Raw genomic sequence first — 25,487 nt, 5'->3', positions numbered from 1 at the left:
CTGTAGGCCAGGAGGCCCAGCACCAGGAAAACCTATTCAGACAAATGGAAAAGATTTTGGGCCTGGAACCAGGCTAAAGACCACAATCCCCTTGTTCCAAACATTCCTCGGATGCTACAATATTTAACAGATGTTGCACAAAGGACTTTCCTTTTCATCCAAGATCCACACCTCAGCAATTTCAGCTCATTACAACAGGGATCCTCCTTTATTCTCACATCCACTTCTAAGACAGTACCTCAGAGGGGCTAAAAACAAGACCACCCAGGAGAGCACCAACACCTACTTGGGATCTCCACTATGTTCTGGAAAAGCTTACACTGCCGCCCTTTGAGCCAGCTTTTTCAGCTGATTTAAAATTTCTTTCATGGAAAACTGCCCTGCTACTAGCAATAACCTCAGCTAGAAGAGTTTTGAAGCTTTAGGCACTAATGGCAGTGGAAAACTGCCCTGCTACTAGCAATAACCTCAGCTAGAAGAGTCTCGAAGCTACAGGCACTAATGGCAGTGGAGCCTTTCCTCATTTTTCAAGACAGAGTATGTCTACGAACTGACCCTTTCTTTATGCCAAAGGTGGTATCCAGTGTGGCCCTAAACCAAACCATTCATATGTCCACCTTTTTCCCAAATCCCCAGAACAAAGGAGAGACTCCTGCACTCTTTGGACATTCACAGGCAATTACGTTACTACTTGGATAAAACTAAGGCTTTCAGAAAATCTGACCAGCTCTTTGTAGCCTATGCTGCAGGATCACAAGGAAAATCAAAACAATTTCCAAATGGATAGGGCATTGCATACGTTTCTGCTACACACATGGGAAACCGGTACCTGTTAACATTGGGTCCCACTCCACCAGGGCTACAGCTAAATCAGGAGCCTTTCTCAGGGGAGTGCCAACCAAGGATATTCTGGAGGCTGCAACCTGAAGTTCAGTGCACACCTTCACCAAACACCATCACTTATCTATATTCCAAGACTAGAGCTGGTTTTGCCACTGCAGTTTTGCAGGGCCTACCAGCTTCTAACCCTGTTTTAATTCCACCACCCATCCTTTGCTTTGGGATTCAACCCAAGTGTGACTACAGCAGGGTAACACTATGAGCATAGTACAGTTTTGTACCTACCATAAATGTAGATGTTCAAGTGTTCACCCTGCTGCAGTCCAGGTTATCCTCCCTCCATCCCCTCAGAACTAGCTGAACTTATCTATACTACTCTATCCTATACAACCTCTGTGGTGTATTGCTTGTGCCTGAAGGTATTTTATTTTTATATAGCTGTGTGTGTGTGTATGTGTATATAGCCTACCTATTGGGGGTACTTGACATCTGGGGCAAGAAACTGAAGAAAATGGCGTTGGATGCCTATTGTATACCCCTGGCACTCTGACATCAGAGGAGGCGACAGCAACCGACGCCAGACCAAGACTTTGGAATTCGGGCCGACTGCGGGACTGCCTGACGGCAGGATAACCCAAGTGTGGTGACTGCCGCAGGGTGAACACAAGATCTACACTTGTGGTAGGTACAAAACTGTACTTTTGACACTAAAGCATTGATATCCCATTGTTTTCTAATAAGCAAAGGCAGTCTAAACGTGCTGTGCTAGAAACTACTATGGTATGGGTGCATTAGACTTTCACACACTTTCTTCAGTAAGTTTAAAGTCGCTGCACTCTGTGTACTTGGAAATGTGGAGAATTTGAAAAGTTGAAAAATGGGCACTTAAAGCCTTTGAGCAGTTTTAAGGATGCCTGAATGTCTAGTCTGAAAGGTGTGGGGGGGGGGGGGTGAAGGCTGTTGTCAAATCCGCATTAATAGTGTTAATTCAGCCATTTAGCTTACTGGTTTATTGTAAATGGGTGGAGTCTAGAGTCCTCCATTTTTTTCATCCAGTTTAGAAACCACTGTTCATGAAGGTCTTGCAGTGGTTTCTAGTGGAGTAATGTGATCACCTGGATGAATTGTTATGGAACTCGTCCATACTGAAATGTTTTTGGGAATCTGTTGCAGAGTCCAACCCCCCAGTCAACATGTTGTGCAAATGGACCATTTTCCTAGCCAGCAGGATCTACCTGTGAACTATTGCCATGGTTGTAGCCTATTTTCCAGGCTCCTGTAGAGTTTTGAATATCTCATATCAATGGGACAGTTCAGTTCCCTGTGGAGTGCAACTCTTACTCTGTCTTGAAGCTTTGAAATCTTCATTACTTTGGTGTGGCTGTTTGGTCTGTGTGGAGTTGTGTGCTTGGTCCCATCCCTCAGCATTTCTGAAAACTGAGTGATGTCCTTTAAGGTAGATGTTCAAAAGGAGGAATCGTTGGCTCCTTGCTACAAGCATATTGTGCATTTCAGCAGCACTATGCAAACAGGTTTTTGTGACCCTGACAAGTCCAAGCTTTCCCAGACTGCATAGCCTTGCACTGCTTCCTGGACTTGTTTCGAATAGGAAAGTTCTCTGCTTGTGTGCCAATATAATCGTAGCCAAGTCTCAGTGTCTCTAACATTCTCTCCACAGAGGTTCTGGGGTTTGTGCTCTAGTTTCATTCCTTTTCTTTGGTGTTGAGGCAACAACTTTAAACCATATGTTTTTAGTTTCAAACTGTACATCAAGCAGAATAAATGTCCCCTTCATAGTTCAGTGTCAGATTCAACTGTGCTTTCACAGACTCTGCAGGATAGCATAGTAGAGGCACTCCTTGGGCTGTATATGGCTTGTAGTGAAATGTAACACTGCTTGTTCTAAACTAAAATTTTGAAAGGAACATTTTTGAAAAATGCCAATGCTAAATGGGAGCTTAAATTGCAAGGGTGTGTGTGTAAAACTTTGGGGGCCATTACTGTACTTTTTCATGCAGGAGTTGATGGCCTGAATGCTGCACCACTTTGAAGCAAATGCATGATTTCTATGTAGGCTTATAGAACATTGTACAGATGTTTTGTAATGTCAAGACTGAGTCAGTTGAAGGCCAGTTTGTGGCATACAGGGGTCTCTCTGGGAAGCGGCAAATTTTGGAGCTTTCTCCCTGGGCCTCTGCTGAAAATGGGTAATTTGCAGCCCAGTCAGTTCCCAGTAAGAGTATTCCTTTGTCCTAGGCCTCTTACTCCTAGGGGGAGTGGGGGAAGGGAGCATACAGATTTACACAGCTCTGGTATTTGGATAAAATAAGGACATTTGTAAGTCAGACCAGCTTTGTCGCATCCCCCATGACATTCTTTGAGTCAAAACCAATCTGAATTTCTAAGGCCATTTTTTTCATGGCAAATGATTGTCTACTTCTGTTACTCCACTAGGGCTGTTGCCTCTTGGGTGCTTTAAGGGGTTAGATGCACTCCATCCTTGAAGATGCTACTTAGTGAAGGTATGCAATGACTACTAAATGTAAATTGGATATGGTTTCTAGGGCTAGAGCAGATTTTGCTGAAGCCATTCTACATGGATTTGCAGGCTTTTCCTTGCTCTTACTTTCCCTGTAGTGAAAAATACTGCAACGGTGATGTAGGACATGGCAGAGTTGTGTAAAATCTTACCATGACAGATGTCCTCTTCACTGTGTTTTACTCCCTCCAACCCTCTCTTCCTTTGGCTCCCCTCCTGGCAGGTGGCTCCCCCCCAACTGCATTTTCTCCTCTCCTGCAGCAATTCAAGTCTGGATGACTGCTGTCCGTAAGTCACCTTTATGCCCTGTATCCTCTGCGGGGAGCATGTGTGACAGAGTGCAAGACTTGTACTGGCCAGATGTGGTAGCCTTGGTAGGCAATCCCTACTATGAATACTGCAACAGTAAAGGATGTGCACTGTTTACACAGTTGTACTTTCATTTGCCAACAATAAGTGAACACCAGTGATGCTCCTTGGCTTGCATGAGTCTCCATTTCTGAAGGCTGGTATACATGTCGCTTTGTATCCAGGGATTGGGGGGGTATTACAGTACTAGCTCACAGGAAAACTTTGCTTCAGTTTGGAGTGTGAATTGATTTTATACAGTCTTCAGACTTGTTTGGCTTGGATGCTGCACTGTTTTATAATTGGTTAGTGCTGGAGCAAACATGTCTGTCCTAGCCTAATTGAGTTTTTGGTTGTCCCATAAGCAAAATTGAGCTCTCTGAATAAAGGTGGCAACATTTTTACTTTCCTCTCCAGTCTTGCTGGCAGTTTCTGGAAGCTCCGTGGGGGGTCTCATTTTATTCCCCGTAGTTTGACAAGTCAGTCAGATCCCTGTAAATCGCACTTCTCCATGGGCTAAAGCACTGATCTCCATTGAACTTTCAAACTTGGTCCTGAAGCAGTGTCTGGTTAAGTGACCTGCTCAGTCCCGTAGATAATGGCAGAGACAAACCTCGCACCACTGGACCACAGGAGCTAGTTAACTGCTTAACTGTAACCCAACTGCCAGATTAAGTGTTCCTCTCAGAAGGTTTTGGGAGCACTCCTGCAAGAGCGTGAATAGGATGTCCTTCAAGAATGCAGCTGCAGTCATAACATGTGGGTTGTCCTGCCTCAGGCAGCCCTCGGTCAGCCGGATTCCAAAGTCTGGGTCCGACGTCGGCTGATGTCACATTTCTCTCCGTCAGAGCGGCAGTATATAAGCATCAGCCGATGCCATTTTCTTCAGTCTTTCTTGCCGCGCGGTGCCCGAAGCAGAAGCAGTTCGCAAGTGCCGGTCGGTCAGCTCCTGTATTCTACGATACCGAAGTCATCAAAAAAGCTAAGTACCCCGTTGGGGACCTTTTCTTGCCTCAGCCGATGTCAGAAATTACTGAAAGTTAATAATTGTCTTTTTTGTGGTAAACAAATACCTCAAGGATTTCCACTCTTACTGCCTCCCTTGCCTGGGCCCAGACCACGACGTCTCGGCCTGTGTAGCCTGTGCTCGCTTCAACAAATGCACTCAGGCGCCGGGCGGATTTCGCTGAAGACGTTTTCGGCGATAAATTTGTTTATACCATGCCGTCAGATCTTCCGACATCGCAAACTCCCAAAAAGCGGAAAGACCAGGACCGACATCTTCAGCCCGCGTCTACTACAGACTCCACGCCAAAACCTAGTGCGAGTGCTCCGCTTTCCTCTGAGACGGTCTCTCCACCGCTCCGTACCGAAGACACCGCAGTACCGACTACTCAGATTCCAGACATTACACCGACGCCAGTTATAGATTTTCCTCCGGATACCGAAACCGAGGAGATGCCAGAGACCATTGCTGTAGACAAGGTCACTCCTGCACGTGGAGCTGCCAGGCCTCCTATGGCCATGTCTATTAAGGCCTACACTAGGGCTAAGGCAGCCAGCAAAACAAAGCATATTACTTCTAGATCCTTACCTCAGCTGACTCCAGAGACACAAATTATGTCCATGGCTGCTGATTTAATTTCCATGATTAGAGGTTCACAGACCCATCCAGAGAGAGCATCCCAGCCTCCTCCTGATAAAAGGCCCCGGGTTGAACCCTCTGACCCTACTCCTTCAGATAAAGACTACTTTATCTATGAGAGCTTTAAATTGCCTTTTTCATATGTTCCAATATCAGGATTATCTCTTGGAAGATTTACAAAAAACACTAGCTTCTCCTGATCCTTTAGACAGGAAGACTTTGCAGGAAGCTGTACATAACACTCAGCAAGTAAGCAATCACTTCCTGCAGTGTGGATATGATGCACTGGAAGCTTCATGTAGGGCAGCTATGACAGGGGCAGTGATGCGAAGACATGCTTGGTTAAAAGATCAACCTCTACCAGATCATGTAAAAGCAAAACTTCTGGATGCACCTTTGGAAAAGAACAAGCTTTTTGGTGCAAATGCTAAGGATGTGCTAAAGACCATTGAAGAAAAAGCAAAATCAGTTCAAACTGTAAAGGATTTCCTCCAGGTTCAACCCCCCAGATTCAGTAGGAATTGGCCTTCAAAAACTGGTCCTTTCCTAATCCAGAAAGGTTTCAAAGGGGTAAGAACAGGCGGGGCCGGGGAAGAGGCCAATACAGAGGCCCTTACAGGGGACGTCAATGGCAGCCAGGAAACCAAAGAGGTGACGCAGGGGTTTCTCCTGCCCAACAACCACAATCTCAATGACTTTCCTCTACTACCGCCTACCAGGGAACAACTAGAAGCTCCCTTGGGCGGAAAATTATCTCTGTTTGCAGAAAACTGGCACAGACTGACAAAGGACAAATGGATTTTGGACATTATAGACCGAGGGTACAGGTTTCATTTTCATACCCTACCAAGAAAACAAGGCATGCCAAATCTACCACAACATCAAAGGGCAGAGGCTATCCAGCAAATCTCTGCTAACTCAAATGAAAGCAATAGAAAGAGTTCCACAACAAGAACAGGGATTTTACTCAAGACTGTTCCTTGTTCCAAGAAAAGAAACTCAATGGAGACCAATACTGGACTTGTCCACATTAAACACCTTTCTCATAGTACCAAAGTTCAAAATGCTGACTCTGCAGCAACTCCTTCCCATGCTGGGCAAGGAGTCGTGGCTGATTACTCTGGACCTCAAGGAGGCATACCTGCATGTCCCTATCAGACAGTTGCAGAAGATACCTCCGATTTCTTGCAGGGCCAGAGCATTATCAATTCTCAGCATTGCCATTTGGCTTATCTACTGCGCCCAGAGTGTTTACAAAATGCCTGGCTTCAGTAATTGCTCATCGCAGGCTCCAGGGTATACAGATTTACCCGTACCTGGACGACTGCCTCATACAAGCGGACGACAAACTGATGTTGACAAAAAATCTGGAATGTCATACGATTACTTCAAGCTCTGGGATACACAGTCAACTTCCAAAAGTCAAGACTGCAGCCATCCCAGCAAATAATCTTCTTAGGAGCCAAACTAGACACAGCCTCTCAAATGGCTTACCTAACAGAAGACAAGCAAGAGAAGTTAACTCAATACTTCAAAGATTTAGCAAAACTCACCCAGATGACTGCAAGGAGATTCCTACAGGCCCTGGGTTACATGGCATCCTGCATTCTACTGGTTCCATTAGCAAAACTACACATGAGAGCTTCAATGGTACCTAAAAAGTGTTTGGTCTCAGCACAGCAACAACGTGGAGACAATTATACCACTCATTCCATGCTTACAAAAGGAATTCCTATGGTGGGCTTCGGTGAGCAAGGAAAACACAGGTTTCATTCAAAAAACCACAGATAATCTGCATATAAATCAAAAGGAAATGCTGGCAGTAATGCATGCTATCGAGGCTTTTCAAAACCAACTCCAGCAAGGTCACTTAATGATACGGACAGACAACACCACTGTGATGTGGTACATAAACAAGCAGGGGGGCACTCACTCTTATCCCCTTTGCAGACTGACAAATGCAGCTTTGGGAGAAATCACTGAGTCTAAACATCCAGTTACAATCACAATTTGTTCCAGGAAAAGACAATGTGTTGGCGGACAGCCTAAGCAGGAATTTCACTGATCCACACGAGTGGAGGTTGCATCCGAAGGCTTTCAGACAACTCACTTCGACATGGGGCAAGCCAGAAGTGGACCTATTCGCCTCTCACCTCAATCATCTACTACCAAAATTTTGCACAAGGACATACCATCCAAAGGCTTGGAAAATAGATGCTCTTTCATTCAACTGGAGCTCCCTAGCAATCTATGCATTCCCACCTCTGCCACTGATGACCTCAGTATTACTGAAGATCAAAGCAGAGAAGCCCAAGGGAATCATAATAGCTTCGGATTGGCCAAGACAACACTGGTACCCACTACTACGGAGCATATGTCACACCAGGAGGTGGGCCCTCCCTCAGTGGCCTCTACTTTTGACTCGGCACAATTTCAAAACACTGCATCCAAACCTTCAGACTCTGCAGCTAACAGCCTGGGAGATCCCATAAATAAATTCAACTTGCCTCTCTCTAAGGAAGTTCAGCGGATACTAACAGAGGCTCGAAGACCGTCCACCAGAAAGGTCTACTTAGCCAAGTGGAAAAGATTCAGCAATTGGAATACCAGCAAAGGGCATGATGCATCATTACTGAACATCCCACTTATCTTGGAATATTTGGCAGATGTTAGAGTGGCCTCTCATATTCATCAATAAAAATATATGCATCTGCCATTTCAGCTAGATACAACACTGATCCTCCTGTTTTTTCTCACCCCTTACTAAGACAATTCCTCAGGGGAATAAAGAACATTAAGCCACCAAGAAAGACCCCAGTGCCAGCCTGGGACCTCAATTTTGTCTCAGAAAAACTGACTCTACCTCCTTTTGAGCCAGCAGCTTCTGTTGACTTGCAATTTCTCTCATGGAAAACAGCTTTCCTGTTGGCAATTACCTCAGCAAGAAGGGTTTCGGAACTACAGGCCCTAATGGCAATACCACCCTTTATTTCACAGACAGGGTTTCATTAGGGACCAACCCTACCTTTATGCCAAAGGTGGTATCTAGGGTTTCTCTAAAGCCATTCATCTGCCTGCTTTCTTCCCCAATCCGGAGAATTAAGGGGGAAAGGCTTCTACATACCTTGGACATTCAGACAACTTCGATACTACCTGGACAGAACCAAGGCCAGTAGGAAGTCTGAACAGCTTTTTGTAGCTTGCGCCCCTGCAGTCCAAGGAAAAGCAATTTCAAAACAGACTATTTCTAAATGGATTGGACATTGCATCAGATTCTGTTATTCCTTTCATGGAAAGACTGTTCCAGCCTATGTCAGACCACATTCCACCAGAGCTACAGCCACCTCTACAGCATTTTTAAGAGGGGTGCCTACAAAGGACATTCTAGAAGCTGCTACATGGAGCTCCATGCATACATTCTCAAAACACTACAATCTCCCCCTATATTCCAGATCCAGAGCAGGCTTTGCTTCGGCAGTCCTGCAGGGTTTGATTGCCACACCATCACTCTCCTAGAGCATACCTCCTCCCCCAGCTAAGCTATGGTATTCTACCCACATGTTATGACTGCAGTTGCATTCTTGAAGGACATAGTACAGTTTTGTACCTACCATAAATGTAGATGTCCGAGAGACATGCAACTGCAGTCGGGTTTTCCCTCCCTCCATACCCCTCTATGCTTAGGGTCCACTCCTATCCCTCTCTCTCTTAGCTGGGGATATCTGTTATGGTGTATTTGTTTGGAATCCTGTTTTTGTCTTCCAATTTGATTACAGCCTTCCTTGGAGGGCACCTGGCATCTGGGGCAAGAAACACTGAAGAAAATGGCGTCGGCTGATGCTTATATACTCCAGCCGCTCTGACGTCGGAGAGAAATGCGACATCAGCCGACGTCTGACCCAGACATTGGAATCCGGCCGACCGAGGGCTGCCTGAGGCAGGACAACCCACATGTTATGACTGCAGTTGCATGTCTCTCGGACATCTACATTTATGGTAGGTACAAAACTGTACTTATAGTATCTGGTTAATTTTCACCTTCCCTGGGAAAGATTTACAGTGCTTTCCAGCAAATTCTCCAAAAGTCTGCTTACCGTTGGCATCTATTATGCTTTTAATTTTCTGTTCAAGCTCAGAACAATGCAGTTGCATAAGCATTTGCAAATGGTTGATACAAGTGAATATAAATTCTTTTGCAAGGCCAAAAGATTTCTGTCCTGTGATTCATATCTGTAGATTCTGCAATAGTGTGATGCTTTGAAAATGAGAACTTGTAAGCTTTAAAGAGCACCACCTCATTCTTGTGCACTGCAGAAGCCTTCATAAACTTGCTCTCTTGTAAGTTTGTTCCTCTCATCTTCAAGACTTCTAACTTCACTTATGTCTTGGTTGGCAAACATGATCAGTGTCTTTAGTAGCTTGCAAAAGCACTGTACTTGCTGGCAAAGCAGTATTTACACATGTATGCATGAAGTTTGAGACTACTGTGGTTCCAAAAATGGCCACTTGTGCTGGTAATTTCATCCTGCAACACACTCAAGATGACAATTGGCATGTCTTTCAGTCTCCTGCTGCCATGTCTGTCCACATTAACTTGAATCCCCTTAGTTGTCTAGCACTTTCTCTAGACAACAGCCTGCTTCTGTTGGTACAGTATTGTAGGAAAGGTGCAGTAGAAGCAGGTAAGTTGTAATACAAGCAGTTGTACAACGCTCACTTGAAGCTACAGTTTTCACCTGTCATCCCAACTTGAGTCCCTGGTGCAGACACTTCAGTTTTGATCACTAAGTAGCCCCCCCCCCCCAGTGTTAAGGTTTTCATGGGGTAACCTCCCCTACTTATGGTGTTTTCATTCAGAATGAATTGAACACTTGAGCTGTAGCAAAGATGTGTGTACTGTCAAGTACACTGCTGACCAAAACAGATGGTACTGGAGTGACTCAATTTTTAATTGGCATGTGTTTCTGTAGTGCTGGTTGACAGGTCTGTAGGTGGATTTGGTGAATGTCTAATTCATTGCCTATATTTTTAATTTCAGGTTGCATTGGTATACGGGCAGATGAATGAGCCACCAGGTGCTCGTGCCAGGGTTGCCTTGACAGGTCTAACTGTTGCAGAATATTTCCGTGACCAAGAAGGACAGGATGTACTGCTTTTCATTGACAATATTTTCAGATTCACCCAGGCTGGTTCAGAGGTTAGTACCAAGTCTGTGCTCAGTTTCCATCTGAAGTTGCTGGATAGCATAGCGCTGCTTTTAGGTACCTGCAGGGCATGTTGTACTTGTAGTTTACTTTCATAAAGCTCTGTTTTAAGTTTTTTTCATTGCAGCTGTTCCCCAAGCACTGCAGGCTAATACTCGTCTCATGTGCAGGCAGTCCATTTTGATGGAGTTTTAATGGATGCACAGTTGTATGAGTTACTGAACTACAGTTTAACCTTTTATACTTTTTGTAGGTGTCTGCCTTACTGGGTCGTATCCCATCAGCTGTAGGTTACCAACCAACTCTGGCAACTGATATGGGTACCATGCAGGAAAGAATTACCACAACTAAAAAGGGATCTATTACATCAGTGCAGGTATGTTTTGATCCGTTCTCTTGGTAAATGTGAAGAGCCTGTGATGAGCTTAAAAAGACTTTCGTTCTCCTGATTAAAGAATGAAGTACTACTTTTAAGTCTGATGGTTCTGATTTTCCTCCCCCTTAAGGGGCTTAGATTTTGGCCTGGTCAGTCTTTGACTTGTTCCTTTTGCTTCTAGGCCATCTATGTACCTGCTGATGACTTGACTGATCCTGCTCCAGCTACCACCTTTGCTCACTTGGATGCCACAACTGTACTGTCTCGTGCTATTGCTGAGCTGGGTATCTACCCAGCTGTGGACCCACTGGATTCAACATCTCGTATTATGGATCCAAATATTGTTGGCAGTGAGCATTATGACGTGGCTCGTGGGGTACAGAAAATTCTTCAGGTATGTAAGCTGCTAGTTATTTCTCCTTTGTGACATTGCCTTTGAAAATAAGGCCTTATGGAGTAGACCAAGGATTTTTGATGCCTCTTGGTATATTTTAATTCCACCTCACATGCAACAGTTTACCCTTTTAGGTTTTTCATTTCCTGCCGACATCAGTTTACATTTCCTGTGTTTAGGTTTATTTTTTTGGTATTGCGTTTCCCATTTCTTTGCTGTAATGGGGGTATTGCATTTGCTAGCTGTGCATGCTGTCAAGGTTTGTTCCCACCAAGCATTGGGTAATTTACTTCCAAAATCTGTCTCCATTTGGCTGCGTGGACTAATTTGTCATGAAGCCTAACTTGACAAATGGGCTGTAAGAGCACCAAATCTTTCAAGCCACTATTGAGTAGACCCCTCCTGGGTTTGTGTGAAGTAATTGTGGAAGAAGTTCATAAGTAGTTTCAGATGTGTACATTTTGTAGTGCTGTGCTTAATTTGGATTGGGCATTTTGCAAATTTGCAGTTTGAAGAAAGCCATTTTCTCCCAAATCTTAGTTTGTCCTGCTTGGTTGTAATACCAAAGTGGCAGAAGGAGCTGCTTAGTCAGTTTTAAGACCTTTGCTGTGTATGTTAAGACCATCAGGGCTGGAGTCATTTGGAGCAGAATGCTAGATAGTGTCGTATAGGAGAGAGCCATGTTTGGGGGATATCTTAAGATGACTTTAGAAGCCACCTGCAGTAGGTAACTTGGAACTTTCCCTGCAGTAGGCACCTCTTGGAATTCTCTGTACAGTGTGCAAGTTTGGCAGTATTCCTTATTCCCCCATTAGGGTGAGTGAACCTACGGTAGCTGCTTAGCGTCTCGGTGAGGGGCCAGGATTCATGGTGCACAGGGTTAAAGCCCCCGTTTAAAACGCTGATCTGCTTGACTAGCACCACTGCCAGGAAGAAACTGGGTGAGGAGAGGAGTATAAACCTGGCAAGGTCAGTGCTGTAACTGTTTCAGGAGGTTATGTAAACAATTGCTCGAAGGTAGCTATAACGGAACTTCGCAAGGCTACTGTGGGGTGGTGAGTTTTAGGGTATACTATTACCAGCAGCAGTATCCTTGTATCCTCAACTTCTGGATGCGAGTCATGCCAGACTTGGGAAGTTGCTGCATTCAGTAGGTGGAGTGAGTAAGGAAGAGTGGATGTCAGTGGTGGGGAGTTGTCTTTCAAGGAGTGTCTTGCTCCTCTGTGCCCACTTGACTGGAACATGTCTTGTGCTAACCTACTACCATTGAGTAATTCCAGGGGGTTCCCAGGCATGCTGTCACTGTTGCAGTGGAGTTTCCATAGACCCTGCCACTCTTCCATCTGAGATCAACAAGACTGATCAGTCAAGGAAACTCCTACTTGTTCACGTGCAGCAGCATAACAAAGCTGTCTGTTTCTGCAAACTAAAATCCCTAATTTAGGAAGCTGCCCTTTGAGCATGGACTGGTAGCTGCATGCCTTCCTGTGTTGGTGCGTCCTACGCACTGGGATCCTGTTAACTCTTGTAAGAAGTCTGTCCTGCAGCCAGTGTAAATAAGGGAATCTCCATAGTACTAAAAATTTTAGTATTTACCAGTATAAATGGTGCCTTTCTCAAATGTCCCCTTTAGAGAAAATACAAGATGACCATGTAGCTAATGATTACCCTGTGTTGTCCTCTCCAGTATGTTCTCAGTGGTATATTTGCAGCCTGGTAGCATCCAGACTGCTGCAAAGGCAAGATCCCTTTTTAAGCTTTAGCTTCAGAGTCTAGTGAAATCATGGCAGGCTCCAGGTTAGAGATCCCTACCTGATGGGAAATGGGGCTCAAGTGATATGAGGGTGTTCTACTTTCAGGAGTCCCTTTTTTTTTTTTTTTTTTTTCTTCTTAATGGGTTAGTTCACTGGAGAGGTTGTTGGGCTAAGCTTTTTATTGTAGAAGTGGGTAAAGGTTGCTTTTGTATTGGGCCTCATGCTATATGCTTCTGACTTTGACCGTGTTCATGCTGTGACTTGGACAAGCACCCAAGTCTGTTGGTGTAGAATTGCATTGCTCCTGTTCTTTGCCATTATCCCAGATTGGTGCATAAGAGAAATTCAAGCTTTGACATCCAAGTAAAGATGCAGGAATAGGCAAGGTTTGCTAAATAAGCCTGTTTACTTCTGCAGTGTTCCAATGATACCCTGGTGTCGCACACCTTGCTGTTCTGTACTGCACACAAGTGATATGTAAACTGCCACTCTGACCTAGAAGTCCACACTTGAGCTGCCATGACCAGTGTCTTTCCATCTTATGTGGTGAGCTTGCTGAGGATACTTTGGTCCCCCCCCCCCCCCCAATTAATGTCACCCTTGCTTTTTTGGTATGAATTAGAATTTGTCCTTTCCTGTCTTTGGTGCTAGGATTGTCAGAGCAGAAGTCTTGCCATCACTGTGGAAATGTTCTCACCATAACGTCAAATCTGTATGTATCTATTCTAGGTAATATCCACCCTACCTGGACCTTCTTCCAGGCTGTAACAATTTCTCTATCCACCTGGTTCCCAAAAAGGCTTCCAAGCATTTAACTTCTGCAAGAAGTTCTTAATTTGCTAGTGTACAATAGTAAAACCCAGGTGCATTCCCCACCAGTTTTAAATCCTAAAGGTGGCAAATGCTAATGGGAGGGGAAGATCCCGCAAGACTCCACTCCTCCACCAAAATATGGTTTTATAATTTTTAACTTGTAAATGGGGCACCTCCCCAACATTGAACTGTTTTTAATGTAGGAGTGAAATAACACACCTCCAGAAATGGGCAGTTTCTTGGTTGCTTTCCTTCACCGAGCATCCTAATGCCCAACTGTAAGTGTGAATCCTGGCAGATTTTGTTAGTCTGTCTAGCCCCAGGAGCAACCTTAGGTCAACTGGTGCCCTAGGCAAAAGGGCTCCATTGTGCCCCCACCACACTACCTGGTGCCCCATCCTAGTCTACCTATACCAAATAAACACTGGAAAAGTGCCCCTGCTAGAGTGGCTCCCTAGGTGGCTGCCTAGTTGGTCTCTGCGTAAGGCCAGCTATGTCTAGCCCACAGGGAAGATGTCCTAGTCTCTCCTGCAAAGGAAGACTGATCGATCTAGCAGTATGAGAGGACCTCTGGTCTGGACTAAACAGAAGATTGGCAACCAGAGCCAGTTTCTGTTGACCCTCAAAGCAGAGCATCTGTTAACCTGACCAGAACTCTTTGGGATAGAAAGGGGAACATCCTGTAACTGTCCCTCTGAAGAAGCAAGATAGGCCATCCCATATTGTCCCCTTAACATGTTGGACTGGGGGGGAAAGATGGTCTAGCCCAAGACATGTAACATGGCTGATGTATCGTATGTCTTTCAGTTGTACAGATTCAATGCAGCAAAAGGCCTTTTTGATTTTACTTGCCGTGTTAACACTAAAGACACTTGTGAGCAACACTATAACAAACCACACTAATGCCACTGAATCCATTGTTAGGAGCCCACAATGTGTAGTCTGTTGCCAGCCTTATTTTACTTTGAAATAAAGGCCATGCCATAATTGCTAGGTCTCATGTTAATTTTTTCATTTGTTCAACACGTGGGTTCTAAACAGAACTCTAATCAAGCTCTGCTATTCTTTGCAACTTGTGGGTACTGCACTCCTTTACCCATAATGCTGTCCCATAATGCTGTCCCTCTGTCTTGGATGTAGTTTTCTGCCTTTGCATACAGATGTGGTTGCTGACAACTGTTTGTGAGCATTAGAGGTTTAAGCGCAATCTTTTCTTAAATTGCTATCCATTTTAATTGCCATTGTTGGCAGTGCAGTTTTTCTCCCTTACCTTTACGGTAGTGTTTGTATTACCATTCTTTTTCTCTAATTTTCAATAAAAATGTTTGCCTTTTCTATAGTGTTGCTTAAAATGGCTGAAAAACCTTTGGGTTTCAAGAAATGCAGTGTGTGGGCACGAGCTTTTGTCTGCATATGACACGTGCATATATGTAGGCCCTGAACATTTTAAAGGTATCCTGTGACATCTGCAAAGCCTTTAAACCCAAGGCCATGATCAAAGGATGACTTCTGTCATCTTTCTGAATCTCTGGCTACTGCTCAACCTTCGAAGGCAGTAAAGTCCAGAAAGTGCATCCAGAACAATGTTATCCTAGTCACACTCCATCGCATATGGGTCTAGGAACTGACATCGGATCCAAGCTGAGCTGACACTAGACAGCAGCTTAGCTCAAGCGCATCCCCTCCCATAATGCACTGCTGCCCTCTAATCCCTCAGATCTCGTTTTGCTGCTTTAGTTGATCAGATGCAGGTAGCGCTGCTCCTCATTGTCTGCAAGTAGCTTTTGTTTTTTGGGCAGGGTGTCCATTTTTCCTCCTAGTTCTCTAGTCTAGTTATTGATGTTTTTCCCCTCTCATTGGCAGTTTTTTCTGGGTTTGTTGGTGTTTTGGCACCCTTTTCAGTTGACCAGTTTAGAGTAGGAGCCCCTTTCTGCCCCTTCAGTTTAAGATTTTATTGAAAATCTTTAGTCTTTCCCCTTGGTATTGGACGGATTTTTGAGTTTTTAAATTGTAGCCTGGTTTTCTCTTGCTCTTCTCTAAACCTTTCCTTCAGCTTTGGTTGTTTCCATGTCAAGACGGGCTTTTGGGGTTCAAGAGGTGCTCCTTGCATGGTTGGAAGATGGCAGTTTCTGACTTGCACGAGGAGCACTGGCCACGGAGGTTGAATGTAGCATTTGTTGCATTCAGCCCCAGGGCTCTGGTCGACTGTCATTACAAGCTTCTTATAAAAGGCCTGGTTCAGGGGGGCCCCTTAGTGAAGGAATCCTACAAGTCTGGACGCTGTGGACAGAACGAAACCTTCATCTTCTGTCCCACCACCAGGGAGACAAGGGAGGTTTCTTCCAAGAAGGCTAGGCTGTGAGACTGGATCAGACTTGAGCCTTAGCTGTGTCTGATCAGAGGGTGTCATATCAGAGAATTTCTAGAGTAAACTCCCGGATCCAGGGCTGCTCTCAACCCTACGGATCAGAAGGTTTCAGGTTGGACTCTTGAATCCAAAGCCTCCAGTCAAAGCAGACCTGCCATGACCTTTTCAGATCCGAGGGGTTTGAGAACTTTCCTCGGGCCCTCACATTTCCTCAGACTGATTACAGTACTGCAGAGGGTTCTTCACGGACGGCAGGTACAGGCGTTGCCATCAGATGTTGCCGTCAGGTGTTATGCCTGGCTGTGTTTATGCGGGTTTGCAGCGGTCTGAAGTGTCAACTACCCCTTCGATGGTTCACTCTTTGGACAAAGTATTAGGGAAACTGACTGTGAGCAAGAGGGGAAGCCTCTTGTCTGCTTTAGGGATCAAATTCTGTACCCCAAATGTCCTTGACCCAAAAGGGGAACAGGAAAATCTGGATGTCCTTCAAGGATGCAGCTGCAGTCCTGACATATGGGTTGTCCTGCCTCAGGCAGCCCTTCGGTCGGCCGGATTCCAAAGTCTGGGTCCAGTGTCGGCTGATGTCGCCCTTTCTCTGACGTCAGAGCGCCTGGGGTATAAAAATGTCAGCCTATGCCATCTTCCTCAGTCTTTCTTGCTGCGTGGCGCCCGAAGCAGTTCGCAAGTGCCGGTCGACCAGCTCCTGTGTTTTCAGCTACTGAAGTCTTAAAAAAAACCTAAGTACCCCGTTTGGGACCTTTTCTTGCCTCAGCCGATGTCAGATAAAAGTGAAAAAGTTAATTGTTTAACTTGTTGGGAAACAAATACCTCATAAGGATTTCCACTCTTACTGCCTACCCTGCCTAGGCCCAGAACACAACTTCTCTGCCTGTGCAGCTTGTGCCTCTTTCAATAAACGCACTCTTGGGCGTCTGTCAAGAGTTTGCACAGGATTATTTTGGGGGAGATTTCTGTTATATCATGCCGTCGGAGCTTCCGACAGCACATTTACCTAAAAAACGGAAGGATAAGGACAGACACCTGCGGTCCGTGGTCTCTGCTGACACCATGCTTAGGCCTACCGCGAGTGTCTCTGTCTCTTCTGAGCCGGTTTCGCAACCGCTACAGACAGACACCGCTCCACCGGTTACTTCAGTACCGGAGGCCAGCTCGGTGCCGGTTTCTGTTCTCCCCTCAAACTGTAGCCCAGGATATTTCTGACACCATTTCAGTGGATAAGACTACTCCAGCATGTTGGGCTGCCAGGCCTCCAGTGTCTATGGCCATTAAGGCCTACACACGTGCCAAGGCTGCCAAACAGGCTGTCTCTCCCTCCAAGATCTGTTTCTCCGGGATCCACTTCTGGTTCTCAAATTTTAAGTGTAGCTGAGGACCTTATTTCTTTAATTAGGGGTTCACAGCCTCATCCAGATAAAGGCTCTCAGCCGCCTTCTGACAAGAGGCCTAGGGTTGAGCAGGTAGACTCCCAGTCCTCCGATGAGGCCTCAGGTGACTCTGCACATTCAGACCACCAGGAGGAGGCCTTCCCGGCCTACGCGGATTCTGATGCGGAGGGATCTATTCCCTCTGCTTCTCCTCCTGAGGAGTTTTCCTTTGGGGAAACGCTTCATTACATGAGGGAACACTTCAAATGGCAAGGCCAAGACAGATTCTAGGAAAAGGTTAAGGGAATTTTTAAAGCTACCTCAGCATAGACCCTTAGCTATTCCTCCAGTTTTAAATGTTTTAGATGTGTACTTAGAATCTATTGTCTCCCCTGACTCCCTCCCCCCTGCTCCTGTCAAGCCAGACAGGTACTACAGGGTCCCGACACATCCATTTCTGTTCAATGGCCATACTGCTGACCCTGAAACTATTTCTCAGGGGCCTAAAGGGGTTTCCTCCACTACTGCTAAGAACCCACTCCCTTCGGAAAGAGATTCTAGGGCTTTAGAAAGGTGGGGCAAGAAAGTGTATACATCTTCCACCCTTTCTATGTGAGCATTAAATTGTCAATTTTATATGATTCAATATCAGGAATACATGTTGGATGACTTGCAAAAGAAACTGGCTTCCCCTGAACCATTAGATAGAATGGGGTTACAGGAATTGGTTCATAATACTAAGGTTAGCAGCCATTTCCTTCAGTGTGGATATGATGCATTGGAAGCTTCATGTAGAGCAGCAATGACAGGTGCGGTCATACGCAGACATGCTTTGTTAAAGGAACAAACATTGCCAGACCATGTGAAAGTTGAGCTTTTGGATGCGCCACTAGAGAAACATAAGCTATTTGGTGCTACTGCACAAGAGGTTTTAAAGAAAATAGAGGAAAAGGCAAAATCAGTGCACAGTCAAAGATTTCCTCCAGGTACAGCCTCCAAGATTCAGCAAGAATTGGCCTTCTAAGCATTGGTCCTTTCCTGACAGACAAATTTCAAAGAGGCAAAAACAGACGTGGTAGAGGGCACACTCGAGGCTCCTACAGAGGACATCAATGGCAGCCTCCAAACCAGAGAGGTGGGGCAGGACCTTCCACTGCTCCGCCAGGACAATCTCAATGACTTTGACTACGCCATCCAGGGCTCAATTAGAAGCACCTTTGGGCGGAAAATTATCTTTATTCTCACAAACTTGGCACAATATCACAAAGGACAAATGGATACTGGAGATAATAGACAAAGGATACAGATTCCATTTTCATACACTGCCAACAAGACATGGCAGGCCAAACCTGCCACCAAAGGGCAGAGGCACTCAAACAATTAACAAATCTATTTCAAGTAAGAGCAATAGAAAAGGTTCCTTCTGCAGAACAAGGATTTTATTCAAGACTGTTCCTTGTTCCAAGAAAAGAAAACCAATGGAGACCCATTCTGGACTTGTCCGCACTGAATACTTACCTTATTGTGCCAAAATTCAAAATGCTGACTTTACAGCAACTCCTTCCCATGCTGGGTAAGGGGTCTTGGCTGGTAACTCTGGACCTCAAGGTGGCATACCTGCATGTCCCAATCAGAGTTGCAGAAGATGCCTCAGATTTCTTGCAGGCTCAGAGCATTATCAATTCTCAGCATTGCCCTTTGGCTTATCTACTGCGCCCAGAGTGTTCACGAAATGCCTGGCATCAGTAATTGCACATTGCAGACTTCAGGGGATACAAATATACCCTTACCTGGACGACTGCCTTGTACAAGCGGACAGCCACCAAGCCTTGTTAAAAAAACGTGGACTGTCATTCACCTACTGCAGGCCTTGGGATACCCAGTCAATATTCAGAAATAAAGTCTCGTACCATCCCAACAAATACCTTTCCTGGATGCCACACTGGACACAAACACCCAGACCAAACACCAAAAGAAAAACAACAATTACCAGAATACTTCAGAAGATTGGCAACACACACCCAGATGACTGCAAGGAAAATCCTGCAGGCCCTGGGTTTCATGGCATCTTGCATTCTTCTGATTCCACATGCAAGGCTGCATATGAGAACTACAATGGTATCTAAAAAGTCTATGGTCTCAGCACAGCCACAGCCTGGAAACCTTGATCCCACTCATTCCATGCCTTCAAAAGGAATTACTGTGGTGGGCTCAAGCAAGCCAAATAAACAAAGGTCTGCCTTTCAGCAAGCCTCATACAAGTCAAACCATAACAAATGCCTCAGACCATGGATGGGGGGCGCACATGGAGGGCAGATGCATTCAAGGACAATGGACACAGAGGCACCTGCATATCAACCAAAAAGAAATGCTGGCAGAGATGCATGCAATCAAGGCCTTCGAAAAGTTCATGCATCAGGGCCATCTACTTATAAGACAGACAATACCACAGTTGTGGTACATAAACAAGCAAGGAGGTACCCATTCCTACCCTCTTTGCAGACTGGCAATGAATCTCTGGGATATTTCCCTACAACTGAAAATAGAGCTACAATCCCAGTTTGTACAAGGGAAGAACAATGTTCTGGCGGACAGCCTAAGCAGAAACATCATGGATCCACACGAATGGATGTTGCATCCAGACATTTTCGTACAAATAGCTCAAGCATGGGGAAGGCCGGATATAGATCTTTTTGCCTCCCACTTCACTCACCATCTGAATTTTGCACAAGGACATTCCATCCTCAAGCATGGAAGGTGGACGCGCTCTCCTTCAGTTGGAACTCTCTAACACTATATGCCTTCCCACCTCTTCCTTTGACCAAGGTGTTACTAAAGATCAAGACAGAGCAACCGGAAGTCATACTGATAGCTCCAGACTGGCCAAGACAACACTGGTACCCACTGCTACGGAGCTTGACACACCAATCCGTGGCTCCTTCCTCAATGGCCACTTCTGACGCAGCACAATTACAGGACACTACACCCCAACTTGAAAACATTGAAGCTGACAGCTTGGAAGATTCCATGACTATTACTCGGGATACACTTTCCAAAAGGGTAAAAGATATCCTGGAGGCGCGCAGACCTTCCACTAGAAAAACCTACTCAGCAAAATGGAAGAGATTTCTTATCTTGAACAGAAAAAAGGGTCAAGACCCATCAGTGATGAGCATTCCACAGATCCTGGAATACTTGGCTGAAATGCTCCATAATGGCCTTTCATATTCTTCCATAAAAATACATGCTTCAGCAATATCTGCCAAATATAACACTGATCCGCCTGTATTTTCTCACCCATTGCTAAGACTGTTTCTAAGCGGTATAAAGAACATCAACCCTCCAAGGAAACCACCAGTGCCTGCATGGGACCTCAACTTCATGCTGGAAAAGTTATCTCTTCCTCCCTTTGAACCAGCAGCATCTTCAGAGTTGCAATTTCTGTCTTGACAGCCTTCCTTCTGGCAGTAACCTCAGCAAGAAGAGTCTGAGCTACAGGCCCTTAGGCAATACAACCATTTCTCATTTTTCGCCAGGACAGAGTTTAAGAACCAGTCCGTCATTCATGCCAAAGGTGGTATCCAGGGTGTCCCTGAATCAAGTTATTCACCTGCCTACCTTCTTTCCCAATCCTCAAAATAAAGGAGACTTCTGCACACCTTGGACATACACAGACAGTTGCGCTACTACTTGGACAGAACAAAGTCTTTCAGAAAATCTGACCAGCTTTTTGTAGCTTTCGCTGCTGGATTGCAGGGAAAAGCAATTTCCAAACGGACAATTTCTAAATGGATTGGACATTGCATTCGATTCTGCTACTCTTTTTCATGGAAAAACTGTGCCAGCTGACATCAGGCCACATTCCACCAGAGCTACAGCCACCTCCACAGCTTTTTTTTTAAGAGGAGTGGCAACAAAGGACATTTTAGAAGCTGCTACATGGAGCACCGTGCATACATTTTCCAAACATTACAACCTGCCTTTATACTCCAGGTCCAGAGCAGGGTTTGCCTCTGCAGTCCTGTAGGGCATTTTAGCTACACCATCTTTGTCTTAGCCAACCTGGGGGTGGTAGGCACTATGGTATTCAACCCATATGTCAGGACTGCAGTTGCATCCTTGAAGGACATAGTACAGTTTTGTACCTACCATAAATGTAAATGTCCGATAGGTATGCAACTGCAGTCAGGTTTTCCCTCCCACCTACCCCTCAGTTGTATACTTTTGGGTTTCTACCCCTCATTTTAGCTACCTGGGGTAATCTTTTATGGTGTATTTGTTTTTATGCTGTTGTACTTGTCTGGAATTTTTTCTTTCAAAATTTAGCCTTCCTTAGAGGGCACCTGGCATCTGGGGCAAGAAACACTGAGGAAGATGGCGTCTGCTGACGTTTTTATACCCCAGGCGCTGTGACGTCTGGGAAAGGGTGACATCAGCAGACGCCGGACCCAGACTTTGGAATCCGGCCGACTGAAGGGCTGCCTGAGGCAGGACAAACCCATATGTCAGGACTGCAGTTGCATACCTATCGGACATCTACATTTATGGTAGGTACAAAACTGTACTTTCCACAAGTCTTGAGCCTCCTGAAAGGAAGTCTGCGAAGATTCCTCTTCCAGGGGGACTGGGGAGAGGTTTCAGTGGTAGACACAGCCCTAGAGGTGGAGGAGGCCTCTAAAAACCAGGGTTCCAGGGAGCTGCCCTCTGAGAAACCCTTCCAGTGCCCCTAAGGTGTTACCAGACTGTCCCTCCCTTGGAGGCAGTTGGGGGGGGGTGGGGCAGTTAGCTTTGAACCCTTTAGCCTGGGCAAACACTGCAAATTCAGTGCGTGCTAATCCTATCCAGGGGCTGTTGCAGTCCCTTTTCAGACCTCCCCACCAAAATGCAGGACTCTCCCAGACATGCCACCCAGTCGAGAGTTGGCACATGTAGAGGTCACCAACCTCATCCAGAAGAGCCATCCAAAAGGTCCCCACAAGACAGAATCCGGAGCTTACTCCTTTTTGATACCAAAGAAACAGGGGACCTGTATCCTATCAGTAAAGTCGAAGTTTCAGATGGTCACTGTACAGTCCATTGTGCCTCTTCTGCACAAGAACGACTTTAGGTGCGCAGTGGATCTCAGGACGTGTACTATATCAAAATAGATGGGTGGTCCAGGAGATTTCTCCGCTTTCGTCTGGGGTTTCACTTCCAACTCAGAGCCCTGCCCTTGACTCACCACAGCCCTCTGGTGTTCACCAAATGCATTGCAGTGGTGGTAGCTCATCTCGGGCTGCAGGGATTCAAAGCATTTCCCTATCTTGGCGATTGGCTCCTTACAGCTTCCACACAGCATTAACTGGTGACCACATGATGTCCTTCATGGATGCATCTGCAGTCATAACTTGGTTGTCCTGTCGTCAGGCAGCCCTTCGGTCGGCCGGATTCCAAAGTCCGGGTCCGGCTTCGGCTGATGTCGCACTTCACCCGACGTCATCTCTGCTGGTCTTCGGGTATAAAGGCATCAGCCGACGCCATTTTCCTCAGTCTTTCTTGCCGCGTGGCGCCCGAAGCAGAAGCTGCTCGCAGGTGCCGGTCGGTCAGATCCAGAGATTACTACTACCGAATACTACTTCGAAGACTTCTAAAAGCTAAGTACCCGTTGGGGACTCTTTCTTGCCTCAGCCGATGTCAGAAAAAGTCAATAACTGTTTAACTTGTGGGAAACAAATACCTCATAAAGATTTCCACTCTTACTGTTTGCCTTGTTTAGGCCCAGACCACGACGTAGCAGCCTGTTCAGCCTGTGCCTCATTCAACCGACGTAACGCTTAGGCCGGTCGGAGTTTGCTGAGCAGTTTTTCGGCTCAGATTTTGCGTACATTATGCCGTCGGATCCTCCGACTACCCAAATTGTTAAACGCAAAGAAAGACCGACACTCGCGGTCCGCGGTTTCGGCCGAAACCATGGTTAAGCAAACCGCGAGTGTCTCTGTTTCGGCCGAAACCGAGAAAACTGATCAAAGCACAGCTGAATCAATGACTACTACTGAGGTTCCTGCTACCTTACTTGAATCGGCCTCAAATCTTACCTACAACAGTGGTTACTAGTGACTTATCAGACACCATCCCTTTGGATGTCTCTACCCCAGCACGTGGTGCTGCTAGGCCTCCTGCAGCCATGTCTATTAAGGCCTTTGCCAGGGCTGAAGCAGCCAAATCTACTAAATCAGTGCCTGTTAAACCCCCCTCAACTAGGCCCACTTCTAGTTCACAAATGCTTACTCTGGCAGAAGATTTAATATCCTTAATTAGGGGATCTCAATCTCACCCAGACAGGGCCTCTCAGCCCCCAGAAAAGAGACCTAGAGCAGAGCCCCCCGAGCCTGTGTCCTCTGATTCTGCGGATGACTCAGATATTACAGACCAGCCAGAGGCTCATTTCTCCAATTATGAAGACTCAGATGCTGAAGAATCCATTCCAGCTGCTTCTCCACCAGAAGAATTCTCCTTTGGGGAAACCTTACATGCCATGCGAGAACAATTCCAATGGCAGGAACAGGATTTCTCAGATTCCAGAAAAAGACTTAGGACTTTTCTGCACCTTCCACAACACAGGCCTTTAGCTATACCTCCTGTCCTCTGTTGTGGACGATGCATTTAATGATGTCTGCACTGCACCAGATTCCTTACCTCCAGCCCCTGCCAAACCAGACAGATTTTACAGGGTACCAGACACTCATCACTTATACAAGGCCCCACTTGCAGACCCCGAAACTATATCCCAGGGGCCTAAGGCAGTAGCCTCGACCACAGCAAAAAACCCTATTCCTTCTCAAAGGGAAGCCAGGTCTTTAGACAGATGGGGCAAAAAGGTTTACACCTCCGCTACACTCTCAGCTAGAGCTTTAAATTGTCAGTTTCACATGATACAATACCAAGAGTTTATGCTTGATCAGTTAACTAAAAAGCTATCCTCTGACTCTATAGATAAGAAATATATATTAGAAATGGTAAATAACATACAACAGGTTAGTAACCATTCCTTAAAATGTGGCTATGGTGCACTGGAGGCTTCATTTAGATCAGCCATGACTGGCACAGTGATAAGAAGACATGCATGGCTGAAGGAACAGGTCTTACCGGATCATGTTAAAGCTAAGTTATTAGATGCACCTATGGATAAGGCCAGTTTGTTTGGTACACCTGCCCAGCAGGTAATGAAGAAAATGGAAGAAAAGGCAAAATCTGTACAAACTGTTAAAGATTTCTTGCAGGTTCAGCCCCCAAGGTTTAGCAGGAACTGGCCTGCCAAAAATTGGTACTTTCCTGACTCCACAAGATCCCAAAGGGGCAGGAATAGACGTCCAGAGGCAGAAATCAATCCAGAGGGGGTGCCTACAGAGGACGACAGTGGCAAGGTAATAACAGAGGCACAGACACAGCCACTGCCACTACAACAGCACAGTGACTTGATTCTAACTCCGCCTACCAGGGAACAAATAGCAGCACCATTAGGCGGAAAATTAACCTTATTTTCGAAGAACTGGCACTATATCACAAAAGACAAGTGGATTTTGCAAACCATAGACCAAGGATACCGGTTCCACTTCCACACTTTACCAGTCAAAAGAGGAATGCCAAACCTGCCTCCAAATCAAAAAACAGAAGCTCTACAGCAAATAATGCAACTAACAAAGATGAGAGCTGTGGAAAGAGTGCCAATAACAGAACAAGGCAAAGGATTCTACTCCAGACTATTCCTAGTTCCAAGAAAGGAAAAAGTTGGAGACCTATTCTCGACCTGTCCACCTTAAATACATACATCATTGTCCCAAA

General features: G+C 45.6%; 1 protein-coding gene across 1 annotated transcript in view; it reads left to right on the top strand.

Moving 5' to 3' along the window:
• The window catches only part of ATP5F1B (ATP synthase F1 subunit beta), a 202,271-nt gene that overhangs the window by 122,588 nt on the left and 54,196 nt on the right, over positions 1-25,487 (top strand). Inside the window, exons 6-8 of the mRNA XM_044075484.1 lie at positions 10,411-10,569; positions 10,830-10,952; positions 11,134-11,346. Of these exons, the coding sequence (XP_043931419.1) occupies positions 10,411-10,569; positions 10,830-10,952; positions 11,134-11,346 (495 nt within the window). The remainder of the gene's footprint in view (positions 1-10,410; positions 10,570-10,829; positions 10,953-11,133; positions 11,347-25,487) is intronic.

Source organism: Protopterus annectens, chromosome 6.part1 (assembly GCF_019279795.1).
Source record: "Protopterus annectens isolate FY-2018-M chromosome 6.part1, PAN1.0, whole genome shotgun sequence".
NCBI classification, from domain to species: Eukaryota; Metazoa; Chordata; order Ceratodontiformes; family Protopteridae; genus Protopterus; species Protopterus annectens.
This window is presented reverse-complemented; position numbering and strand designations above follow the sequence as displayed.